The 25,404-nt window shown below is 47.8% G+C and overlaps 1 protein-coding gene across 6 annotated transcripts in view; it reads left to right on the top strand.

The window, feature by feature from the left end:
• tnk2b (tyrosine kinase, non-receptor, 2b) overlaps positions 1 to 25,404 on the top strand; it is a 54,280-nt gene that overhangs the window by 7,771 nt on the left and 21,105 nt on the right. For 4 of the 6 annotated variants that reach the window (XM_060059903.1, XM_060059905.1, XM_060059901.1 and 1 more), the window contains exons 2-9: positions 15,914 to 16,091; positions 17,133 to 17,203; positions 18,998 to 19,249; positions 21,703 to 21,855; positions 22,188 to 22,351; positions 22,643 to 22,762; positions 23,113 to 23,239; positions 23,330 to 23,476. In XM_060059903.1, the coding sequence (XP_059915886.1) occupies positions 15,914 to 16,091; positions 17,133 to 17,203; positions 18,998 to 19,249; positions 21,703 to 21,855; positions 22,188 to 22,351; positions 22,643 to 22,762; positions 23,113 to 23,239; positions 23,330 to 23,476 (1,212 nt within the window). Of the gene's footprint in view, positions 1 to 11,963; positions 12,867 to 15,913; positions 16,092 to 17,132; positions 17,204 to 18,997; positions 19,250 to 21,702; positions 21,856 to 22,187; positions 22,352 to 22,642; positions 22,763 to 23,112; positions 23,240 to 23,329; positions 23,477 to 25,404 lie in introns of those variants that run through there. The other 2 variants (XM_060059904.1, XM_060059907.1) reach the window with 2 other exon arrangements.

Genomic DNA, 25,404 nt, shown 5'->3' with positions numbered 1-25,404 from the left:
TGGTTGGTGGAAAACCGGGACATTTTAGCGTCCTTTGGCTTTTGTCTGGACTCAGGACACGCAACTCAAAATTGGGACTGTCCCGGTTTTGCCGGTACATCTGGTCACCCTATCACAAGTGATAAAAAAGCGTGGCAAGCGACTCAGCAAAAATGTGCGTTTGACAACAATGCGCGGGCCGCACTAACACTAAACTTTGATGTCAAGTAGGGGGCCAAAAAATATCATCCCGCGGGTCTCAATTGGCCCCCGGGCCGCGAGTTTGAGACCCCTGGTCTAAGGTCTCAAAACGTTGATCTGAAAAAAGGAAAAAAATAAATGTTCCTGTAGGCCGGACCATTTTGCTGACCATCTTGTTTTCCTGTAGGCCGGACCATTTTGCTGACCATCTTGTTTAAAAAAAAAAGAAATTAAACCTTTCAAAACGTATTTCTCAATGTATGAACAACCAGGCACGGCGCCAGGATTCCAGTTGTGGATGGGCTAGACCAATTGTGGGTGATCCTTAAATTGAAAATGTTATCAAATCCCTGTTTAACCTAATACAAATGACTGACTAATCTACTGTTATATTATCTGTGCCTAAGAGATTTGAATAGCTTGATGCACTTAAATATTTTGTTGCATTGTAAAAAGTTTCGGTGCATAGGACGGACCTATCAGCGATCGCTCCTTAGGCCTTTCCTCGTAAAGAACGTTCCTCTGCGTCTTTCTCCTAAATCGCACCATCTTTCAACATCTTTGTTAAATGCGACTGCATCACCTTCTCTCCCATGATGGTCAGCAGCTCGCAGATTTCACCGTCTCTCCAGTTTTAACTGATCATGTTGATATCGCTGCGTCATTGTCTCTGTAGAGACAACGCAGCAACACCTGTACCCAAGCCCGCCCCCCCACCCCCCCCCTCTCTGGAACCGCGTAACGTCTTAATCGCATTTAGCCTACATCAAAAAGAAACCGCCAGTGTGTGTAGGGTCCGGGAGTGTAAAAATGTCTCTTGGTTGTTGGTTCTGACCAAAGAAGAGCGCTTTGGAATTGCGCACCATACCTGGCTGTGCTTTAGCGCGTCACTCTATAGACCAGGTCTAGTATGCTATGACAGTAAAAGTCGTCAGGAATCAAATATTTCCCACATAGTTTAGATATGCTCGTATAACATGAGGCCAACTATCTCAGAATTCTGTTTATTTGTTTTAAGTTTAACAATATTTCGATATCATTAGCAACAGACTGACCTTGGCCTATTATACAAAGAAGATGCATTCAACTGTAGCCTAGGCTACAAGATAATACAATAGCCTACCGCCAATTCACGTTCATCCACGAAGATAACAGCCCCTTTGTGTCACGGTTAGCGGGTGGCAGGCAGGCAGGCAGGCAGGTAGGACCCAATCACAGACAGTTCAGGTAAAGGATAATTTATTAACGCAAAAGGCAAGGAACACGAGAACACAGGTAACACCGGTAACACACAGGACACAACTCACCACAAACAACAATGATCCGACAAGTAACAAAGGAAAAACATGGGCTTAAATACCAAACACAGGGCACGCAACGAGTAACAGCTGAAACTGTTACGGTACGGGTAACTGGGACCCAAGTGCAGGACGCAGGGAGGCGACAGGGTGAAGGCAAAGGAATTTATTCGAAGAGCGTTCGGGAAGTCAGGCGGGCGGGGGTCTGGTAACGGGCTGGCAATCAGGTGGTCACGGGCTAGACGGTGGACGTTTAGTCAGGCAGGCGGGGGTCAGGAACCGGGAGGGCGATCGTGCTGATGGGGGCTAGGCGAGGATCGAGTAGTCGGGCAGGCAGAGGTCCGGTAGCGGGTAGACAGGAAGGTAGCGGGAGAATTGCTGGAAGTGTAGGACGAACTGGCGCTGACAGACTGGGGATCCCAGACTGAAATAGGGAACGTAGATTGCGGATTGCCGACAGGTGGGTTGAGGGAAGAGGAATCCGTTACGCCCTGTCGCCGCTAGAGGTGGGTGTTGGACCGTGTAGCGGGCCGAGGCAGAATGGGTGGCAGAATGGTCTCGCCACAAAAGGACGGCTTCAAGGAGGGGGCGGGAGACCGAGGGATTCCGAGAGCGACTCTCCAGTAACCCCCGAGTTACTGACGAGCCCATCTTTTCCCGAGCGGGCGGGACATACGGAAATAAGATGACCCGAAATTCCGCAATAAAAACAGGCTCCCGATCGCATATGACGCTCCCTTTCCTCGGGCGTAAGGTGTGTGCGTCCTATCTGCATCGGCTCGGGGGAGGGGGTCCCCACATGGCGAGGAGGAACGGCAACCGGGAGGGGAGACCGCGTTGCGACCGGTGACTCGAAGGGGGGCGTGGCGAATGAGTGTGCGCTTCTCTCTCTGCGACGTTCGCGCAAACGGTTGTCCATGTGTATCGCGAGGGAAATCAGATGATCTAAGCCCGTGGGTACTTCCCAGGAGACTAAACGGTCCTTCAGCTCACTGCTGAGCGCATTTTGGAAGACCCCCTGGAGCGCTTCCTCGTCCCAGCCGCTCTCAGCGGCGAGGGTCCGGAACTCGACCGCGAAGGAGGAGATGCTGCGGGATCCCTGGCGGAGCTGCAGGAGACGTTGGGAGGCCTCCCTGCCCCGGAACGGGTGATCGAAGACCTTCCGCATCTCGTCCGTGAAGGAACTGTAGTCGTAGCAAACCGCGGACCCGCGTTCCCACACCGCCGCTGCCCACGCGAGAGCCTCGCCACTCAGCGAACCGATCAGATACGCTATTCTAGACCTCCCGGTGGGGTAGGTCTGGGGCTGCATTTCGAAAACTAGGGAACACTGAATTAAAAACGACCGGCAGGATCCTAGGTCCCCTCCATAACGTTGGGGGGCTGGGATGGTCGGCTCCCGGGAAGAAGCCGACGGACCCGGAACTGGGGCTGCTGGTTCAGGAGCGACGGAGGGTCGAGAACTGACGGCGTGGGTCAACTCACGGAGGGCGGTGGAGATCTCCTGCAGGGCCTGATCGTGTTGGCCCAGGAGAGTCCCTTGGTGAGCGATCATTCCCCTGAACGCCTCTGCGTCTGCTGGGTCCATCTTGGCCAGTTCGTACCGTTATGGTATGGGTAACTGGGATCCAAGTGCAGGACGCAGGGAGGCGGAGACAGGGTAAAGGCAAAGGAATTTATTCGAAGAGCGTTCGGGAAGTCAGGCGGGCGGGGGTCTGGTAACGGGCTGGCAATCAGGTGGTCACGGGCTAGACGGTGGACGGGTAGTCAGGCAGGCGGGGGTCAGGAACCGGGAGGGCGATCGTGCTGGTGGGAGCTAGGCGAGGATCGAGTAGTCGGGCAGGCGGAGGTCCGGTAGCGGGTAGACAGGCAGGTAGCTGGAGAATTGCTGGAAGTGTATGACGAACTGGCGACGGCAGACTGGGGATCCCAGACTGAAATAAGGAACGTAGATTGCGGATTGCCGACAGGTGGTTTGAGGGAAGAAGAATCCGTTACGCCCTGCCGCCGCTAGAGGTGGGTGTTGGACCGTGTAGCGGGACGAGGCGTAACAGAAACACATTAGGGGAGGGAGCAGTATTCACACAGGAGGGAAACTTGACCGGACATGGGGAGAAACAAGACAGAGATACCAAAGTAAAACAGGAAACACTGTTACGACCCCTACTCATTAGGGGGGGGGAAAGGGAAGTAACACACACACAACCCGGTGGATTGGGATTGTAATATTGTGCTTTATTAAAATCCGACAAAGGAATAGAAAGGAACAACCATCAGAAAAGGGCCGTTGGGTGCTCTCAAAGCAAAGAAACAAATATAACCAAAAGAGAACTCCTTAAAATAGAATGGAGCTACCTATCTAATAACTAAACACGAATAGTCCTAAAACAAAACCTAACTGGCTACTCTAGCATAACGAAACAGAAATACAAATGATCAGCACCCCCTAACCTAGTGTGTCTAAACAGTGAAAAACCTAAATGGGAGTGCAAGTGAACAAAATCAGTATAGGAGAGATTCCTCTTACCCTGGCCCAAATCTGGGAACACACAAATGCAAATGCGACTCCACGCCTTCGTTCCCTACAGGTGTCTGCCACCGCTTGTAAGGCGCATCTGGCTTTTATACGCCTCCACAGCGCTGTCGCTCTCTGGTTGGCTGGGCCCCACACCACTCAGCTTGAGCTGCTTTGGGGGAAAACAGGAGGGGTAGCGCATGCAGAGGGAGGGGAGACAATGCGGTCGGCTCAAGGCCGTAACATTCCCCCACTTAAAATGGCGGCCAACGCCTATCAAAATACATTTTCTAAATTACAAATAATACCACGTTACCCTTTTTTTTTTCTTCTATAACCTGGAAAGAGCATCAGCTACCACATTTTCACTCCCCTTTTTGTGCCGAATTTCCAGGCTGTAATCCTGCATAGCCAGCGCCCAGCGCATGAGGCGCTGGTTCTGGTTGTACATGCGCGTGAGGAACACAAGCGGATTATGGTCTGTATAAACCACTATTGGTAACGAGCTAGACCCGAGGCATACTTCAAAATGTTGGAGAGCTAACAGCAAGGCAAGTGTTTCCATCTCAATGATGGAGTAGTTGGCCTGATGGATGTCAAATATTTTTTTTTTTTTGCACTGGCATCCACCTCCAGTTTAAAGGGTGTTGTGAAGTCAGGGGCAGCCAGCACAGGGGCATGAGTGAGGAGAGACTTTACACTCTCAAACGCATGTTTACACTCTGTTGTCGAGACAAACTCAACTTTTGGATTTAGCAGATTGGTTAGCGAATGGACCACTGAGGAAAAGTTTCAGCAAAAGCTGCGGTAATAACCGGCCATGCCGAGGAAACTACGCAGGGCCTTCCTGTCAGTGGGACTGGAACACGCTGAGGTGGCCGAGACCTTGGCTTCGACAGGCCACACCTGACCTTGTCCCACCCGTCGACCCAGATAAGTGACAGTGGCCTTACCAAAGTCACATTTGGCCAGGTTGAGGGTGAGCTTGGCGCCCCTGAGACGGGTGAACACTCGTCCTGTACATACTCATCCCATGAGCGAGTGTACACAATGAGGACATCCAGGTAAGCATTACAGTTTGATACACCCGATAACACAACATTTACTAGGCGCTGAAACGTAGCAGGCGCATTACACATGCCAAACGCCATGACCGTGTACTGGAGGAAGTGATCCGGGGTGACAAAAGCGGATATTTTGGATGCTCTCTCTGTTAATGAAACTTGCCAGTATCCTTTTAACAGGTCCAGTTTACTGACAAATTGGCCGGTGCCTAAGTTGTCAACACAATCCTCCATCCGCGGCAACGGATAGGAGTCGGGGACAGTTACATTGTTCACCTTGCGGAAATCCGTGATAATGCGCGGGGAACCATCTGGTTTAGTGCCGACCAGACATGGGGAACTCCACGGACTAGAGCTGGGGCGGGGGCGAAACCATGTCGTAATAAATACTCTGCTTCTTGTTTCATTAGCGAGCGCTTGACAGAGTTGACGCGGTACGCATGCTGCTTAATGGCCCGCGCGTTCTTAACATCGACATCGTGGGACAATACCGAGGTCTGGGACAGAACATCACCAAAAAGTCCCGGGAACCTAGCCACTAATGAAAGTAGGTTCTGTTGTTGGCCGGGGGAGAGATAATCTAAGCGAGACGGGAGCTCCTGCAGCATCTCGGAATTAGATAGGCGAGCTGTTTGTGGATCAGCAGAACGGTGAACCTCAGGAGCAGGTGCAGCTGAGGAGGTCACCATTAATGCTGTGCCTGGAGTAACGGGTTCACAGGTGAAATAAGCTTTTAGCATATTCACGTGACACATTCGCGTTTTCTTACGCCGTTCTGGGGTGCTGATAACATAATCAGAGTCACTGAGGCGATCTCGGATCTCGTACGGACCGGAGAATTTGGCAGACAACAATGAGCCGGGAACCGGTAATAACGCCGATCAAACCTCAGTTTCATGGCACTTTGCGAGGCAGCCAACATTTTCCAGGTAATGGCGTTAGCACCGTGCAGGCGCTCACGAAATTTACTAACGTAATCTAACACGTTTGTCCCAGACGCGGTTTCTGTGGACAAAAACTTCTCCTGCAGAACTTGCAACGGGCCACGCGGTGTATGACCGAAGACAAGCTGGGCAGGACTGAATCCTAAAGATTCTTGAACGGCTTCACGGACCGCAAATAATACGAACGGGACTCCGTCATCCCAGTTTTTTTCTTTTTCTATGCAATATTTACGCAGCATCGACTTTAAAGTTTGATGCCACCGTTCTAGTGTGCCCTGCGACTCCGGGTGGTATGCACTAGAAACAGCGTGCCGCACATTTAACGTTTGGAGCACTTGTTTAAATAGTTTGGACTGAAAATTAGTCCCTTGGTCCGTTTGAACCGTGCGAGGGAGTCCAAATGTGGAGAAGAACTTTGTAAGACCCTTCGCCCCCGAGCTAGCAGCAATCTTACGCATAGGGATGGCTTCGGGAAACCGGGTAGCAGCACACATCATCGTTAACAAATATTCCTTACCGCTTTTTGTCCGCGGCAACGGACCAACACAGTCCACTATCACTCGATCAAACGGCTCACCTATCACCGGGATTGGATGCAGGGCAGCCGTTGGCACAACTTGGTTTGGTTTACCAACGAGTTGGCACACGCGACAGCTGCGGCAATATTTCACATCATCACCTTTAATTCCGGGCCAAAATAAATGTTTTAACACTAGCTGGTACATTTTGTTAATGCCCAAATGTCCGGACCAGTCACTTTCGTGCGCCACTGATAATACATGCGTTCTATACTCCGCAGGCACAACTACCTGGCATACAACGCTCCACTCTGCATCAGCGGCTACAGAGGGGGACCATTTGCGCATCAGGAGATCCTCCTCCATGTAATAGGCTATCCGTTCGACAGTTGCGTGGCTGTTACGCACCACCTTTTGAGAAACACTTTTTCAATGACAGGTCAGCCTTTTGCGCCTCACTTAGGCGAGCCCGACTCATTGGGAGAGACGGACGGTCACCGACCGGTGCGTCGGGACCCTCAGGTCCCGCAGCACTGTCACTACGGGTGTCAGCCGCAGTATATTTTTCATTATGATCTGTAAAGACTGACATTAGCACAGTATCACGTAAAGATAGATCAATTTCCAGTGTCTTTTTCTTTTGTGTTTTCTTTCGGGCTTGTGCACGAGTAATCTGACACGCTGAATACCGAGCTGTTTTGCCGTGATTTACCTTTCCAGACTCGATGTTCTGGGGCGCATTTAACACCTCCAGCGAAGGAGTCACCTTTCCTTCCGCTATGTCGTTACCCATCAGGAAACTAATACCCTCTATAGGCAATTCCAGACAGACAGACACGGGGAAATAGCCGGTGATTAATAATAATATAATATCTTTATTTTATAGTGCGCTTTTCAGATACCCAAAGTCGCAAATTACAAAGTCATAGAGGGGGGGGGGGGGGGGGGGTATTACAGACAGGGGGACAGTACAAGCAGGACACATTTACATTTACAGGCAAAGAAGGGGGGGGGGGGGTATTACAGACAGGGGGGACAACACAAGCATACACAGCACAGGCAGAAAAAAACAGAGTTATTGAGATGTACCAGGGGGTAGATTAGCTCGGACTGGGCATAAACACGGAGGACGGATCGGAGCACATACCCCATTTCCACCCCCCGCAACACAGAACCATAACCACATGCACACTGGTCAGAAAACGGCAGGACGGAGGAGAGGATACAGACTGCGAAAAAGCTGTGTCTCGCAGAATACGCACCGGACGCTTGTCAGCAGGATCACAAGCCAGGGACACCAAACCATCAAAAGTGGAAGGTTTAAAACACATCAAGGTTGTCGCTGTGACTGAAATTTTAGGGGAATTTCGTCCTGCCTTTATTATTCCTATCCCTTTAGGAGGAGCAAACTGTGTTTCTCATTTTCCTTGTTTTTACGTGTTAAACAGTTTGCTATAACATGACCAGTTTTGTGACAATAAAAACACTCTGTCATCCTTCCGGACGTTGTTACTTGTCTGTCCTGAGCAGAACTCTTCCTCCCATCAGAAATGCTGCCAGTTTGGGGGCCAAATGCAGCTTTGTGCGTGAGCACGTACTCGTCAGCAGCACGGCTGCACAGGAGAGAGAAGAAACCTTGTGTTCATTTAAATAGACCACAATACGATCGGGCAGACACCTCTTAAACTCCTCCACTAACACCATCTCTCGTAGAGATTTGTAGTCGGCCACCGTACACGACGAACACCATTTATCAAACAAAGTTCCCTTTTCCCTGGCGAACTCAACATATGTCCGGTCCGACGGTTTTCTATAAGTACGAAACTTTTGCAGATATGCTTCCGGTACTAGTTCGTACGCACGGAGTATGGCTGATTTTACATGCTCATAATTGAGGCTTTCCTCTACCGGGAGCGCAGCCACAGCATCTTGAGCTTTGCCATGTATTTTGCACTGCAACATCAACGACCAAACCTCGCTGGGCCATCGCAGAGCCGAGGCGATGCGTTCAAACGCCGAAAAATATGAGTCGACCTCCGTCTCTCTAAATACCGGAACAAGTGCAATATGTTTATTAATATCAAATGTAGGAGCAGATACCGATGGTCAGGAGGCGGAAGGATCTGCTTCGACCACCACGCCCCTTTTCGTCTCTCTCTGAGACGCCAGTTCCAGCTCGCGGAGGCACACAGCCGTCTCTGCCTCTATTTACAGCCGCTTAATGTCCAGCTTGAGCTGAACCTCTCAGTTCTGAGCTCTTTCCTCGGCCTCAATCCGGAGGCGGGCGAGGCGGACCTTAAGTCTGGCCTCGTGTATAGAGCCTGTGCTCGCTGTCGAGAGAGGATTGTACCTGGGCATCGTGACGGGAGTTTTCGGTGGCTCCCCTGCCAGTACCCCTGCCAGGCTGTCCTTTTCTCCACGAGCGCCCGTCCGCTCAGTCGGCACTGCCGGCGCCGGCAGCATGACAAGCTCCCGTTCGAGTAACTCGCCAAGTACCAATCCTTGAAGATCCCTTTTAAGGATCTGCCGGGAATGCCCCAAGCTGAAATGGACTGTGATTTGGACAAGATCATCCTTCCTGTTCCTACAGCTACTGAAGCTTTCATATGACGGGTTGGCCAAAAACACATGCAAATCAAACCCTGTCGCCATAAACGTAACCAATAATCAAATAATCATACCCACTACTCCAAGGGAAATATAATAAATACACAATCCCGGGACCCCTTTAACGGGTTATGATCCCGGACGAGACCCCACATATGTTACGACCCCTACTCGTTATGGGGGGGAAAGGGAAGTAACACACACAACCCGGTGGATTGGGATTGTAATTATTGTGCTTTATTACAATCCAACAAAGGAATAGAAAGGAACAACCATCAGAAAAGGGCCGTTAGGTGCTATCAAAGCAAAGAAACAAATATAACCAAAAGAGAACTCCTTAAAATAGAATGGAGCTACCTATCTAATAACTAAACACGAATAGTCCTAAAACAAAACCTAACTGGCTACTCTAGCATAACGAAACAGAAATACAAATGATCAGCACCCCCTAAACCTAGTGTGTCTAAACAGTGAAAACCTAAATGGGAGTGCAAGTGAACAAAATCAGTATAGGAGAGATTCCTCTTACCCTGGCCCAAATCTGGGAACACACAAATGCAAACTCTTGCGCTCAACAGAATGCGACTACACGCCTTTGTTCCCTACAGGTGTCTGCCACCGCATGTAAGGCACATCAGGCTTTAATACGCCTCCACGGCGCTGTCGCTCTTTGGTTGGCTGGGCCCCGCACCACTCAGCCGCCAGGGCTAATCAGGGGATGGAAGGACCCGCCCACTTGAGCTGCTTTGGGGGAAAACAGGAGGGGTAGCGCATGCAGGGAGGGAGGGGAGACAATGCGGTCGGCTCAAGGCCGTAACACACACCAAAAAAGATAAGGAAGCAGACAGACCATGACACTTTAACGCAAATCGGATCAAGCAGCAATATCAACAAAGTTTGCTGCATTGCAAAAATAAAGCATTTCAGAAGCCTTCAAAAAAATATATACATAGAAAATTAAAATACATAACATTATTTCTTTAAAGACATTTTTGGGTGGGCCTGTTAACCAGTGGGTGGTCCTAGGTCCGTCAGGCCCACCCATAACGACATGCCTGTGAACACCTGTTTGCAGAATCCCATTTACAAGGTTTAAAAACCGGGAAACAAAGTAATACATTGGTAGAACAGTGCCCGATTTGAAACTGCAAATGTGCTGGGGAAATATTTTGTTTGTTAAAAAATTCTAACTTTGAAAACGTGTTGCTGCAAATGATGAAGAAGATGAAATAGAACACAAAATCATGTTTGCAGATGTTTGAATTTTATTTATTTTTTTCAGGTTTCAATTATGACAGGATACTGGCTCCATACTGGATCCTGCCTCCGTCTGTTCATAGCCTATGGCTGCGTTATGAACCAATTAGCAGGAGCCCTGGCTGTGTAGCACCCTGGAGGGAGGGGTTATCCCCTCAAGTCTAGGCTACGAGAACCAACAAACCCGCTCAGTCGTATGCCTCGTTTCCACAGAGCGGTACACGGCCGAGTTGGGGAGCCAGCGGCCGAGCTGCGAAGCCCGCGGCCGGGTTGCGGAGCCCGCGAGGAGGATTGATTTGATCTATAAATGAAGTACCTCAATCTTAATCGGCTTAACACCTTGACCAACATTCTGAAACACCCATTAACATCCACATTTGCCTCAAACAATGTTAAGCTTACAGCCCATGCAAAACTTTGTGTAGTAATGTTTTTGTTATTTTAATTGTTTGTTACTCTGACCATTCTGTTTGATATTGTGGAAAGGATGTTGGTGAATGATTCAGAGTATGATGCACTTAAATGGCAATTTTCTTAAAACAATTGTAGCTGGAAATAAACATAGCCAATTACAAGCAATAGCTTCAGTCATTGAGGGCAAAAATAGGCCCAATGCTGGGCCCAGATTTTTTTATTTCGTTTTACAAATCAAGAGTAGGCCTGATTTGACTAATTGGCTTTGCATCCTTTCCTTCTGCCCTTGTAGTCCAAGACATGCTGCCCACCAGCTTTCAAAGTCCAATGCTGCCATTGGTGGATTTGCATCAATTGACATAATTATCCCTCCCTGCTATTTTGTAGTTCCCCAAAACACCCTGAAACAACTTGAGTCTCATGTACTTATGCCACCATATGCCACTAACATTGCAAGCAGGCCAATGGCAACCATGAACACAGTCCTTCTTCCCTCACTTTAAAAACCACCAGCCGCCACTGGTGTGTGTGTGTGAGAGTGTGTGATTGTGTATGAGTGTGTGTGTGCGTGAACGTGTGTAGGAGTGTGTGCATGTGAGTGTGACTAAGGGTGTGTGTGTGGTGAAAGCGGGTATGGTGGAAGGTGAAGAAGTGATGGAGCCGAAAAAAGATTTGTTTGTGTGTGCTGTGCAGGCATGGACGCACAAATAAACACATATGTGCTCAAATAGATACACACAATACACTGCTATATGTAGCACCAGACTGGATTCACACACACACACACACACACACACACACACACACACACACACACACACACACACACACACACACACACACACACACACACACACACACACACACACACAATCCTAATTCAAATCAACATGCAGGATCTTAAAATACCTCTCGGACACAGTGGCATTGAGCCATGTCCACCATGGCTCAATGCCACTGTGGACATGGCTGTGGACTGTGGACATCTGTCTATTTATCTTCCCCTTTACCTATTTTTCTCTCTCTGTCTTCTGTTTATGACTCTCTCCCCTCCTCCTTCCATCTCTTTCATTCTTTCTTTCCCCCTCCCTTCGTCTCACTTTCTCTCCCTCCCTCTCTTTCCGTTTCCATCTTGTGCCTCGCCTCTCTCTCTGTCAGTCTGTCTCTCGCTCTCTCTCGCTCTCTCTCCCTCCTATTTTTAGTGCCAGTTGAGACGGAAGGACAAAAAACCAACAGACCGGAGCGCGACACGCTCAGTCGACTGTGTGTGTATGTCTGTGTGTGTCTGTGTGTGTGTGTGTGTGTGTGTGCGCGTGCGGTTTGTGGAGAGAGTCAAGGGGAGAGTGAGGCAGAGAGAGAGAGTTAGGGAGAGACTAAAGGAGGAGCTAGTTGGCGGGGCTGCAGTGTGTCCGAGCACCGCCTGGGAGAGGACACACGGCTACCACCCACACAAACACCTAGCACACACACAAACACCTAGCACACACGCACACACCTAGCACACCGAGCACACACACAACACCTAGCACACACACAAACACCTAGCACACACACAAACACACGTAGCACACACACAAACACACGTAGCAGACAAGCACATTCCTAGCACACACATACGCATATTGGTTTCAACACTGACACGCTGAGAACACACGTCACCCCTGACCTCTGAACCCTTTATCCTGCCCCTGCTGCGCCCCCTCCCACTTCGGGGCTCCTGCCCTTTCGGTTCTGTCTTGGCCTTGGAGGAGGAGGAGAAGGAGGAGGAGGAGTAGGGCCGTTCTCTCCTCCCCTCTCCAGTGTGCTGAGAGACTGGGGATCACCAGAGGATTCCTCCCAGGATGGACGGTAGGGGTCTGCCTCAAGGAGCAGAGCCAGTCGTTCTTGTGTCCTTCCAGATCAGGGTCTTGGAGGAGGTTGTCTGTTTATAGACACCGGTTGAAGTGTGGGACCTGCACACACACACACACACACACACCGTCCTTCACTAGATCGATCCTCACAACCTCAAGATGCGGCGATTTGACAAGCTTAAAAAGTCTTTCCTGGCACACTTCCACATCTACAGAGTAAGTCTGTCCGCCTGTCTTTCTGTTCGACCATCCATGTTGCTGTATGTGTGTGTCTCCATCAGTCAGTACATCTCTTTACTACTTTAGCACTGTCTGTCTCTCTGTGATGTTTTTCGGACTCTTTCTGCTTTTGCCTCAGCCTTTTGCTGTCGTCTGTGTGTGTGTGTCTGTGAGAGAGTAATATTCCAATTTAGATTTTATTCCTAATAGTCTATTATGTAATGTACTGTGTATGTGTACTTTAATACCGGGTTGCCTCATGTCGTTTTATGGGATGTGTTTGTCTGGTCTTGTATGCCTGGACATGCTTGTGTGTGTGTGTGTGTGTGTGTGTGTGTGTGTGTGTGTGTGTGTGTGTGTGTGTGTGTGTGTGTGTGTGTGTGTGTGCGCGCGCGACATCCCAGCTGGGCTGGAGCTGTCCTCAGGGAGGGTTGTTGTTATTGCAGCAGGATGTGGAGGAGAACAGAGCTGATGCAGGTCATGGCTCTGACCAGGCTACAGGCATTCCTTACCATGGACATGTTGCCTCTCTATCTCTCTCTATCTGGCATTTTTACACTACCAAGCCAGTTCGGTCGCGGCATGGCACGCCTGGCAATGTCACTCAGTACGTTGACATGCACAGCTTAAATCAGATTAAAGACATAGTTCGACTATGCTCCTCAATCGGACAACTGCAATTGTCGGAGTATACATGGCGGTAAGAAAATAGAATCATTGGCAGAAGCATGTCATACCCCGGTACAATAGGTGGCGCTGTACCCATTTCAACTAGTTGTAATGGAGCCACTGGCTGACCTCTTTACGTCACCCATAGGGTTTAATATTTTCCCGAAAATTTGATAAATCTGATCCCCGGAAAGGAAAACCTTTCCCGGGAACCTTTTTATTATTTGTATCGTTATTAGGGCAAAAAAACACAGTTTATGTCCGTCAACACAGTTTGCAACGATCAATTCTGCTGCATGACATCTGTCGCAGCGCTAATTTTGAAATGCCACATGGATTGTCTGTGACTTGTCCTCCATTATAAAAACAAACAAAATCTGTTAAAGTAAAACATTGAATGATTCCTAAACCATTCTGTTAAACTAAATCCAATCTGTTCCTGTTGAGATTTGTAAATGGCTGCAAACGGGATTAATCACTCCAAGTTAAATTGTGCCCGGTGTGGCTGGGGTCCACGGACCTGCTCCCAAGGGGGACACAGATCAGCGTTTCGCTGTGTTTTTCGCTCCTTTCCCGGGGCACGAGTTTCGCCACCATCAACGTTACCGTATGACAACAATAGACGCCCAATCATTGCATTTTCATATTTTATTTTATTTCCCGTTTTCCATCATAACCTTTCCCGGAAATCTGGGAAATAGTCTTGATTTCCTGGTAATCCCGTTTCCCGGGATTAAACCCTAGCAACAACAAACTCAGGCAGCATTCAAGAAAGTAGTCAGCAAAATAAAGAATAGGCCTATGTTGGCGTTTTTGCAGAGCTGTCAGTTCGGGTCCATGTCATATTTCCGATGCTCCATTGTTCCGACCTCTCGGTCGTGTGGCGGAGCTCCGCCGGCGGCGTGTGTGTCGTGTGTGTCCTCCGGTGGCGGGGGAGCTCCTCTGGTGGCGGGGGAGCTCCTCCGGTGGCGGGGAGCTCCTTCGGCGAAGTCTGCATACGGCAAAAATCCCTTTCTCTTCCATGTCGCAGTTCAATCTTGACTTCAGAGAGTCAAAGCCAAAGTTCCTTTCCCCCAATTCGTTCTCCACCATCGCCGAGATTACCCCCACTACAAGTCTTTACTTGTTGTGGAAGTACCAGAGAGTCGGAAAACCAGACGAACTCTTTAAGATTCATAATATCAGAGAATATCCCCGTCAGGTCGACCGCGGTGCAATGAATGAATAAAGAATCATCATTTGCATACTGCAAATGTTTAAATTTTTTTATTATCCAAGAGAATTGCATGCAAGAATGAGTCTGAGTGTAGGCTCAAAACGCGATTAAATATTTACAAGTGCAAAAACGCCAACATAGGCCTATTCTTTATTTTGCTGACCACTCTTGTTTTATCCCGACAATTTCAATCTAAAAAAAATCCTGATTAATTCCAATAGTTGTAGACAATAGACAGAGTTGAGTTTACACTGACTGTTATACAGTGCTTGTCGCAGCCATTTAAATGAGGCTATTGATTTTCTGTTTAACTTTCTGAGGGTCTGACTTTATTATTTTATTATTTATGAAAATACGATGTCCTCGCCGAGATGTGGAGATAGTCCATGGGGAAAAGATAGTCAATAGTCATGTAATTGCAGTAAAAGTGCAGGCTGGTAATGTATTTCTTGCATTTACCCTGTAGGGGTCTGGTGCGGGCTTTGCACACCATCCAGTTAATAGCATGGGCAGTGACTGAACATGTCATTGGGTAATGTCTCCTTACCAGTTAAGTGAGCGCCGGAGCAATTTGTCATTTGGAACAGAATCAGAGCTGATTTCTTTCTGTGTACATTGACCACTGTCCACTGGAGATGTAGTCTGACCTAGTTATTTTCAGAGTTACTGTATCACACATCTGCTGTAGGGCTGTAGGGTCTGGCCCTCTTGTGGGTCCCAGGTCAGATAAGGGCCCGGTTCAGGTGATCATGGAAACACACACGCTGTCCCAGTGTCACAAGTGACGCTGGGACACCTCAATGAAGAGACATAGTTCGTTAGAGGGGCTATTACTATTCCGAAAGGTATAAATAGTATCACATCAATAAATCCATTGTAGAATTATCAGCACTTCCTGATTTTGGACGATCATCTTCTACATCACTTGCTTGATTTCCCTGATTTGCAAAGTGAATCTTGGATCTAACTGTGTGGGGCTGGTCCAGACTAGATCTGGAGACAAACTGGAGTTGAGCTTGTTAGAATGAGGCTGGCTTTGCAGAGCTGTCTCTCCCTGGCATTAAGAGCTCACATCGGGTTCAGTAGAAGACTCCAGTCTGACCATAGCCTTAACCTAATTAATTTATTACAACATGTCCTCCTTCCCTGGTGCCTGTAGAAGCTGGGCGGCAGCATGCAGTGCGAGGAAGGCTCTGATTGGCTGCTGGAGCTGCTGATGGAGGTCCAGCTGCAGCAGTACTTCCTGCGTGTGCGTGACGACCTCAACGTTACGCGGCTCTCGCATTTCGACTACGTGAAGAACGAGGACCTGGAGAAGATCGGGATGGGGCGGCCCGGTACGGAGCATGTGTGTGTTGTCAATGTTTATGTGCTTGTGTATGTGTCTGTGTATGTATGGATTGTTGTTTTTTAAGGTGTTTGTTGTTGTGACATATTTCAAAGTAAGGCCTAGGCTATCAATAAAAAACGAATATCTATCATTAACCATGGAGGAACTCTCCTGTATGCACACAGGTTTGAATCCCTGTGTGCTTACAGAGTCAGACAGGGATCCTTACAGTTACACACGTACATTATCTGAAACATTCACTAGCACTGAGATCCTCAATACTTCTTTATAACTGATAATGAGATTCAAGTGAAATCGACCCTAAACTGCTATTGTCATCCTGTGTGTGTGGGAGTCTTTTTCCATGTGCTATATAAATCAGCGGGAACCTTTGTATGTATAAGTGATGCATGTGTCTGAGTGTGTAGGTGGGTGTGTGTGAAGTAAGTCTTTGGAAGTCTAAATTCTCTCTCTCTCCCCCCCTCCTCTCTCTCTCTCTCTCTTGCTCTCTCTCTCGTGCTGTCTCTCGCTCTCCCTCTCTCTTCCCCCCCTCCCCCCCTCTCTCTCTCTCTCTCTCTCTCTCTCTCTCTCTCTCTCTCTCTCTCTCTCTCTCTCTCCCCTCTATCACCCACTGCTCTTGTTTTCTTTGTCCCTCTCTTGTAATATCTAATATTCTATTTGCACTCAGTCTATTTCTCTCTCTAAAGCTCTCATCACCTCTCCTCTTGGCTTCACAGCAGTGTCTGGCCTCGATCTGTTATAGATAGTAGGTGGTTATAGATATATAGGTTATAGATAGTGCTCATTGTGTTTGATTCCCAGACCCCAGTGTTAATGTTCTGGATTTGTAGCCCAATGTCCAAAGCTTTCTACTTGAAGGCCTCACTGAGCAAGATGCACAGACCCCCACCTTAACAACAATGAAAAAAAAAAAACGTCTGGATAAAAACATAATGTGTGTGTGTCATTTTCCCTGTCCCTGTTGTGTGACTTCAATTGTGTTCATTTTGAGGTCTACATTCTGACGTGTGTGTTGTGTTGTTTACAGGACAGAGGCGTCTGTGGGAAGCCGTGAAGCGCAGGAAAGCCATGTGCAAGCGCAGGTCCTGGATGAGCAAGGTAGGGTGGAATGGAGAGCGCTCTCGCACACACACACACACACACACACACACACACACACACACACACACACACACACACACACACACACACACACACACACACACACACACACACACACACACACACAGAAACAAACACAGTCTGTGTCCTACGTGGGTACATGCGTGTATGGGGACACTTTTACTTTCGTGTGTATTCATGCATGATTGTAATAACATTGCCATCTTGAGAATTTTTCTAAATTGTAGATTTCTCTTTGAACAAACCCACACACTCCACACACTCTGCGGCTCCCAGCGCAACAGAGCCACAGTGACACATAGCAGCGTCTTTAGAAGAAGGTCTGGGGCATTATGTCATGTCTGGTCTGGACATGAAACCACACACCGCAGACTACTGTTTATATCTGTCCGACGGAATCCGCTTGGCGCTCGGAGTAGGGGCTCCTAATAACAACTTCTCACTGGGCCCGATGTGTCAGCGGCTCCTGCTGACTAAGAGACCTGTCTCATTTCAGTCGCCCCAGGGTCTTAAAGAGCACCCTTCATGGATCTGAGTGAACACATTTGAGTAGGGCCACCCTGGCAGGTTTTCAATGTAGCACGCCGAGTTTAGCTGCTGGCAGTGTGTTTGTGAATGGATGTACTTCGGAGGGGCTACCCCTTCAAAGTAGATCCATCTAGTCTTGTGATTCAATCACAAATAGACTGCTGTGAGGTTAACTGTTGTAGTTTATAGGTCTACAAACACATGCTACTATCTACACCGGCCCAATAATAATCAATGTATCATAAATTGTCATGATAAAATATTTCAACTAAGCTGCTCAATTCACCTCTTCTCTTTGGTCAATGCAGACTAGTGCTACATTAACTTTCAGAGATAGTGGATAAATAATTAACTCTACAGACGTATGCTGGTCATTTAACAGAAAGTTTTCTCAACCTCTAGTTTTAATTACACCAATAGCAATAATGTGGAAACCCAAATCGATAATGTAACAAATTTCTGAGCACATAATATAATAACTGTACTGGTCTGGGTGGATCTGAGCAGCAATCCCACTATCCAGGTCAGCTAAACTAATTGATAATGAATAACTCCAAGAAGCATGGTGCCGATTAGGAAGGTTTACTCAAATTCAAAGAGTGAAACTGAAACGCAAACATAAATAGGCCTATATATCAGTTACAAAACGGGATGCACTCAAAATGCAAAAACACAATATAACATATTGCAATAATTAAGTGCACGAAAGTTGGAGCTTTACTGTAGCTCTCCACAGGCGATAAACTGATATGGAAAACATAGCTGGCGACATATAAAATGGTACAAATCGTTGGTCCAATAACCAAAATAATGCTGCTGATGCGTAGCTAAGGACCTAACAAGCTGCAGTACTTACAAACATTGCGATCATACAGCTAGCAAGACTAGGAAGGTGGCAGATGCGATTTCTCTAGTGTTAATGTAAGTAGTAGTCAGCGGTATCACTTCTGGAATGGCCACTTCCGGTCCGACAGGAAGTACTAAAAAATAAAGACTGCTCGATACAATAAAAGCATCAGCATAAAAACAGCGACGAATAGGGCCCAGAACACTCCCCCCCTGTATCGATGATAATGTGCCTGGGCTGACCCAGGGTGGGCTCAGTCAGCAGCTCGAGGGCAGGGTCAGTTGTGGGCACCATTCTCTCTCTCTCTCTCTCTCTCTCTCTCTCTCTCTCTCTCTCTCTCTCTCTCTCTCTCTCTCGCCATGCATTATTGATGTCGCTTGCCCCTTCCTCTGCAGGTGTTCAGTGTGAAGCGGCTGGACGGTGGAGACTTCCCCCACCAGGGCCAGCCGGCCTCCTCCTTCCGGAAGCTTACCCCCCCCGGGGAGGGGGTGCTACCCCAGCTGGGTGGTCCGGTGGACGGGGGGTTGGGGCAGCAGCCGGTCCTGAGCTGCCTGATCTCGGACCAGGACCTGACGCTGTACGAGAAGCTGGGCGACGGCTCCTTTGGCGTGGTGAAGAGGGCAGAGTGGCGCACGCCCGCTGGCAAGGTGCTTCTTTTATGACATTCATTTATTTTTACATTTATATCATTCGTTTTTTATCATTTACAATAACATATAAATAAGTATCTGTATTTTTTTAGCCTGTATGAAAGTCCTTGCTTGTTTATATGGAGGACTTGCAATGATTAAAAATATATAAACATTTCAATTAACTTAAAGGGGATACATTATGAGAACAACACGTTCCCTGGGATTTGGGGTGTTGTTTCGGGCTGAGCTGCCGGACTGCTTCCGAGCTCCCCTGCTGGAGCTGCCGGACTGCCGCCGAAGCTCTGGCGGCAGTCCGGCAGCTCAGCTCCGGGAGTACAATCCCTTTATCCTCCATGTCACAGTTCAATCTGGACTTCAGAGAACAAAAGCCGAAGTTCCTTTTTCCCCCTATTCTTCTCAACCATGACCGAGATTACCCCCACTACGAGTCTTTACTTGTTGTGGAAGTACCTGAAGCGTCAGACGCAGTCTTTATGATTCATGATATCATCCGAAGCGCACATTATTATATAGATACCTATATATTATATTATATAATATTATTATTATTATAATATAATATAATATTATATACTATATATAGATATAGTGCTCCAGGTAACAATCACTTCTCCATGCTGTGGTTCACTCTGACAGCTCATTTGTATGCAATAGGCAGCAGCTCATTCAGCTTAAAAAACATGTTTTTTGGAACTCATTTACTATGTTTACTTTTTGGGAAAACACCATAATATTTCACCTTTAACCTGCACCTTTATTAGGTGAGTGCTGCATGCATCGCTCAACCATTGTTCTTCTTAAACTTTATTCTTTCTTTCTTTCTTCTTCTATACAAAGTTTGGGACGGTACTCTTTCAATCCTTTTTCTCCTAGATACTCAGATTAGCTTGAATCACAGGCTACCATGATTTTTTTTTCATTTAAAGATATTCTACATATATTTTTTTGCAATGGAGGCAATGGGAAGACGGTGGAGCCGAACGCCCATTCTCTGACACTTCAACCACTTGTAACTTTGTAACTTTCAATTTTCAACCGTCAATTTTGAACTGTCAATTTTTAATTGTTAACCCTCATTCAAAAAATTAAGAAATCAACACACTTTTATCTACTGTATCCAAACAGTAGATACAATCTTACACTTGTATCAACTGTATCTAAACTTTTCAGAATCAATAGTTTAATTTCATAGCCGCAGTTGGTCTTCCGTTGAGGCTAGAGCGAGTGACATGATGACGTCACGTGCCCCAGGGCTAGGGCGGGTCCCAGCTTTTGTGATCGCCATGCTTGGATATATATATCGGGCGTTCGTGTGTGGGGACCCCTGTTTATATGGCCAGAGGCTAGCTGCTTCTTGCATATCAAGGGAGGACTTTCAATAGATCGCAGTCATAAAGCTGCTCTGCTACTTGCGACACCCTGACCCAGAATCAGGTCGCATGCAAGTGGTTTAACACCCAGTCCTTCATAAACATGTGGTGTGATCATGGAGAGGGGCGAACATCATTCAGCCGCACCCCAAGCCAGTATCAAATGTCGTTCTGCGCCGGCCCCCGGAGGGGTCGGTTATCCTTGAACAATCGTATAGCCCGGGCACTATGGTATCATCACATCTAGGGGGGATTCTGACTTAGAGGCGTTCAGTCATAAGCCCACAGATGGTAGCTTCGCCCCATTGGCTCCAAATGTCTGAACCTGCGGTTCCTCTCGTACGGAGCAGGATTACTATTGCAACTTACTAATTACTAATTGATCTTTTTCACGTCATGTTATGAAATGTCATATGAAAGAGTCCCCAAGGAGTCCAACCGTACAACTCATCTTGTAATCTTGCCTCGACTAACAAGATGTGACATCAATAACACTTTTCCTGGTTACTAAATCTTCAACCATTTCAAACTGTATAAGCTTTAACAGCTCAGCTATTCTATATTTTATCTCAAATGTATTCAAACTTTATTGCTTTAGCTATTTGTTTTACTTCATTTGTTTCCTTAAACTACGTGGCTTTAATAAAACATATTTTCAAGCTCTCTTTGCACTACAGCACTTGCCGCATACGCATACTCTGCAGGAAATGCATTTTGTAGTTGTCATTAAGGTCCCGTGGTGACCTGGATGGATGTCTGCTCAATAGCCAATTAAAACATGTGTTGACCTATTTTTATTATATTTGGTGCTTCCAAGCTTTGTCATTGTGTGTCCTTGTTTGTCTATGTATTGTCTCTTAAATATCCCTTTCATGTATATTGAGCATCTCATTGACGTGCCCTTAACCCCCCTTTAAATATCCCATATCATGCTTATTCAGAGTTGATAATTGCATTTGGAGGACTTGCAATACATGGAGGGGGGGGGGTACCCACTTAACCCCTCTGCCTTGTCTCTGGCTCCAGCTGAGCGTGGGCTTGATGCCCTTAACCCCTCTGCCCTCTCTCTGGCTCCAGCTGAGCGTGGCGGTGAAGTGTCTGAAGACGGACGCGCTGACGCAGCCCGACGCACTGGACGACTTCATCTGTGAGGTCAACGCCATGCACTGCCTGGACCACCAGAACCTGGTCCGCCTGTACGGGGTGGTCCTCACACAACCCATGAAGATGGTAGGGCTCACACAATCCCACAAACACGCTCATAAACTCCTATCACCTCCCCTCACCCCTCGCCCCCCCTAAACGCCCACCCCCTCCTCTCCCCTCATGACCTCCTCATCCTCTCACCTCCCCTCAACCCCCTCCTCTCCCCTCATGACCTCCTCATCCTCTCACCTTCCCTCACCCCTCACCTCCCCTCAACGCCCAACCCCCTCCTCTCCCCTCATGACCTCCTCATCCTCTCACCTCCCCTCACCCCTCACCTCCCCTCATAACCTCCACTCACCTCCACCTCAACGCCCTCCTCTCCCCTCATGATCTCCTCCCCCCTCCCCTCCCAGGTGACGGAGCTGGCCCCCCTGGGCTCCCTGCTGGAGCGTCTGCGGTGTGTGCGTTCCCAGGGCGCCGTGCTGGTCCACACCCTGTGCCAGTATGCCGTGCAGGTGACATGCGGCATGGCCTACCTGGAGCAGAGGCGCTTCATCCACCGGGACCTGGCAGCCAGGTGGGGGGGACCATCTCAATCCTTCTAATCGGGGGGACCATCTCAGTCCTTCTAATTGGGGGGGGGGGGACCATCTCAGTCCTTCACATGGGGGGGGGGACCATCTCAGTCCTTCACATGGGGGGGGGGGGGACCATCTCAAGTGAGTTTCAAATAAGAACTTGCATATTTGGCAGTGTAAAACGCTCACTCACACACACACACACACATTTAATGAATCAAATTAAGTGCTGTGGTGAACCTCCATGTCCCCACGCTGTTGTCTCCCTCCACCCTGACTTCCTGTCCCAGGAACATCCTGCTGGCGTCGGCCCACCTTGTGAAGATCGGAGACTTCGGTCTGATGCGGGTGCTGCCCACCGACCACGAGCATTACGTCATGCAGGAGCACCGCAAGGTGCCATTCGCCTGGTGGGTTACACATACTACTATAATGCACATACTATACTACATACGCATGGAGCTTCATTAGTTAGGATAAAAGCCATAGTCTCTCTCTCCCTCTGTCTGTCAGAGACAGACTGTCTCTGTCTCTCTCTCTCTGTCCGTCTGTCTTTCTCTCTTTATAAGTCTGTGTCTCCTCGTTCACTCTCATGATCTCTGATTATTAAACACCATGGTTCAGTCACTATAGTTCATAGTTTAATAGAACCGTCCACTCCTTACTTCTATTGAGGTGGATCTGTTTTGTGGGTGATGGGTTGCTGATTGATGGAGGTGTTTATGGAAGGTGGATCTTTAGATGTGTGGATGTTGTCCAGGTGTGCCCCAGAGAGCCTGAAGACCAGGACCTTCTCCCATGCTACTGACACCTGGATGTTTGGGGTCACCCTGTGGGAGATGTTCACCCACGGACAGGAGCCCTGGCTTGGGCTCAACGGCAGCCAGGTACTGGTGCACCAGATCACACCTGTGAGTGGACAGAGTAATACTCCATCTACCAGCCGTCGGTAACCCTGGGTCTCCTGGTTCCTTCAGATCCTCCACAAAGTGGACAAGGAGGGCGAGCGCCTTCCCCGGCCAGAAGACTGTCCCCCGGATATCTACCAGGTCATGAGGCGGTGCTGGGCCCAGATGCCTGAAGACAGGCCCAGCTTCCTGGCCCTCAGGGAGTTCCTGCTGGAGGTAAGGAGACCGGGAGGAGGCTCTCTGAACCAGTTAAGGAGGGCTTCCGAGTCGAGGGGTCTCTGAACACCCTGTCAAATAGTGACCTTTTTCTGTCCAAGGTTTTTTGAATACATTTTTAAAAATATTGCAAATATTCATCCGAAAGTCAAAGACCACAAACTCCCACCACCCCAACCCCACCCATACACCCACCCAGTCCACTTCCCTTGACAAAACAGGCATACATCACAGACACACATATCATAAGAACAGTAGAGCCTACAACACACACAAAAAAAATATTAATAATAATGGTGGACCGTCATTGGTGGTTGGCTGCATAACAGCCACAGTTATGGTGTGCTTATGATAATGCCATAACAAGAGAGTAATAGAGGCCCCAAAGTGAAGGTTTGAAAGAGTTAACAGTTACAATTGAGAAGAATAGATATAGGTCCTATAAATACTAGGCCGGTGTAGAAGGAGAATGTAAATCATGGGAGTGTTTGTAAGTCAGTAAAGTATTGTATAAAAGAACGCCAGGGCTTGAAAAATGTACGTGAGATATTTTTTATCTGTGGAATAGTGTGCCCTGCTGCATGACGCTTTAGCTGATGTTTTAGAAGGCGACTGGCTTTATCACCATATTCGTAGTTAGAGCCACGAGACCTCCCGTTGACAGGAGGTGAAACTCTGAAGGTCAAGGCGTTGTTTATAGAGCTCAGGAGATGGGTTCAGTGCATACTGACGATCAATGTCAAGAATGAAGAAGGGTCAGATAAAAGTAAGTTCAGTCTCCATGGTTCAGTCTCCATGGGGGTCGGTCCACATGGTTGGAATTCAAGTCAATATCAAGAAGCAAGGGAGCGTGATCTGAAAACAGGTAAATATTTTGTGTTTGTAACCTTAGGGAGTAGAGAGCCATCCACCAAAAAGTAGTCACCATACGAGAAAACGTATGGTGGACATGAGAAAAGATGAGTATGCCCTTGCAAGAGGATTGTTAAGTCTCCAAGGGTCTATATATTTATGCTGCGTCATAAATTCATAGAAAGCTTTGAACATAGCCGATGGAACACTGGTTTGAGCACTGGATCGGTCCAGCCATGGGTTGATAACACAATTCAAGCCTCTTTCCGCCAAATATTAATAAATGGGTGTTTAGCTTTGGGATCTGCATTAAAAAGTTATTAGCAAATTCCAAATGATCAAAATTAGGGGCATATACATTCCACAAAAGAACAGACGCGTGGTTAATAGAGCCCACTCCGATTAAATATCTTTTTGTGGATCAGAATGGCAACTCCTTTGGCCCTGGAATCAAAATTAGAGTGAATATAAAGCTGAGCCCAAGGGGGTTTTACTCCATGTTGATCCTTACAACATAGGTGAGTCTCCTGGAGAAAAGCCACATCTACCCTCAACTGTTTTAAGTGAGAGAACAAAATCTAGATCTCTTCCAAGGGCTATTCATCCCTTTCAAATTCCAGCTCAAGAATCTCAAGGATAAACCATTTTTAACATGATTAGCCATACCTTAAATCAGGGTGAGATGGGTATGAGAAGTAAGCTGGAAATACAGCACATAGGCCTACACCTAGCAAAAACCAAAGGACCTCAGCTAGGAGGGGTAATGTTAGAGAAACTACAATATGCTCAAAAAGCAGTAAGGTTAACCAAATCAAATCAAAACGGATAAATGAAGAAATAAACACATACATTAAACGAGACAAAGCCACATGCACACACAGGTAAAAGTATCCCCCTCTCCCTCCCCTAGTCCCTAAATCCCCTTCCCCAATCGAGAGAAATCGCAGGAAAATTCCACATCTGATTCCGATGCATCTAAAAATCCAGTCTCCTCTTCTGAACAGAGGGGCTCCCTGGTGAAAAATACACATTATCCAGTATTTAAACTGGAATATTATATCAAAACACCCCTGCGT

The sequence above is a fragment of the Gadus macrocephalus genome, chromosome 8 (genome assembly GCF_031168955.1).
Source record: "Gadus macrocephalus chromosome 8, ASM3116895v1".
Lineage (NCBI taxonomy): Eukaryota > Metazoa > Chordata > Actinopteri > Gadiformes > Gadidae > Gadus > Gadus macrocephalus.
Note: the sequence above shows the minus strand (reverse complement) of the source record. Positions and strands in the feature narration are given on the sequence as shown.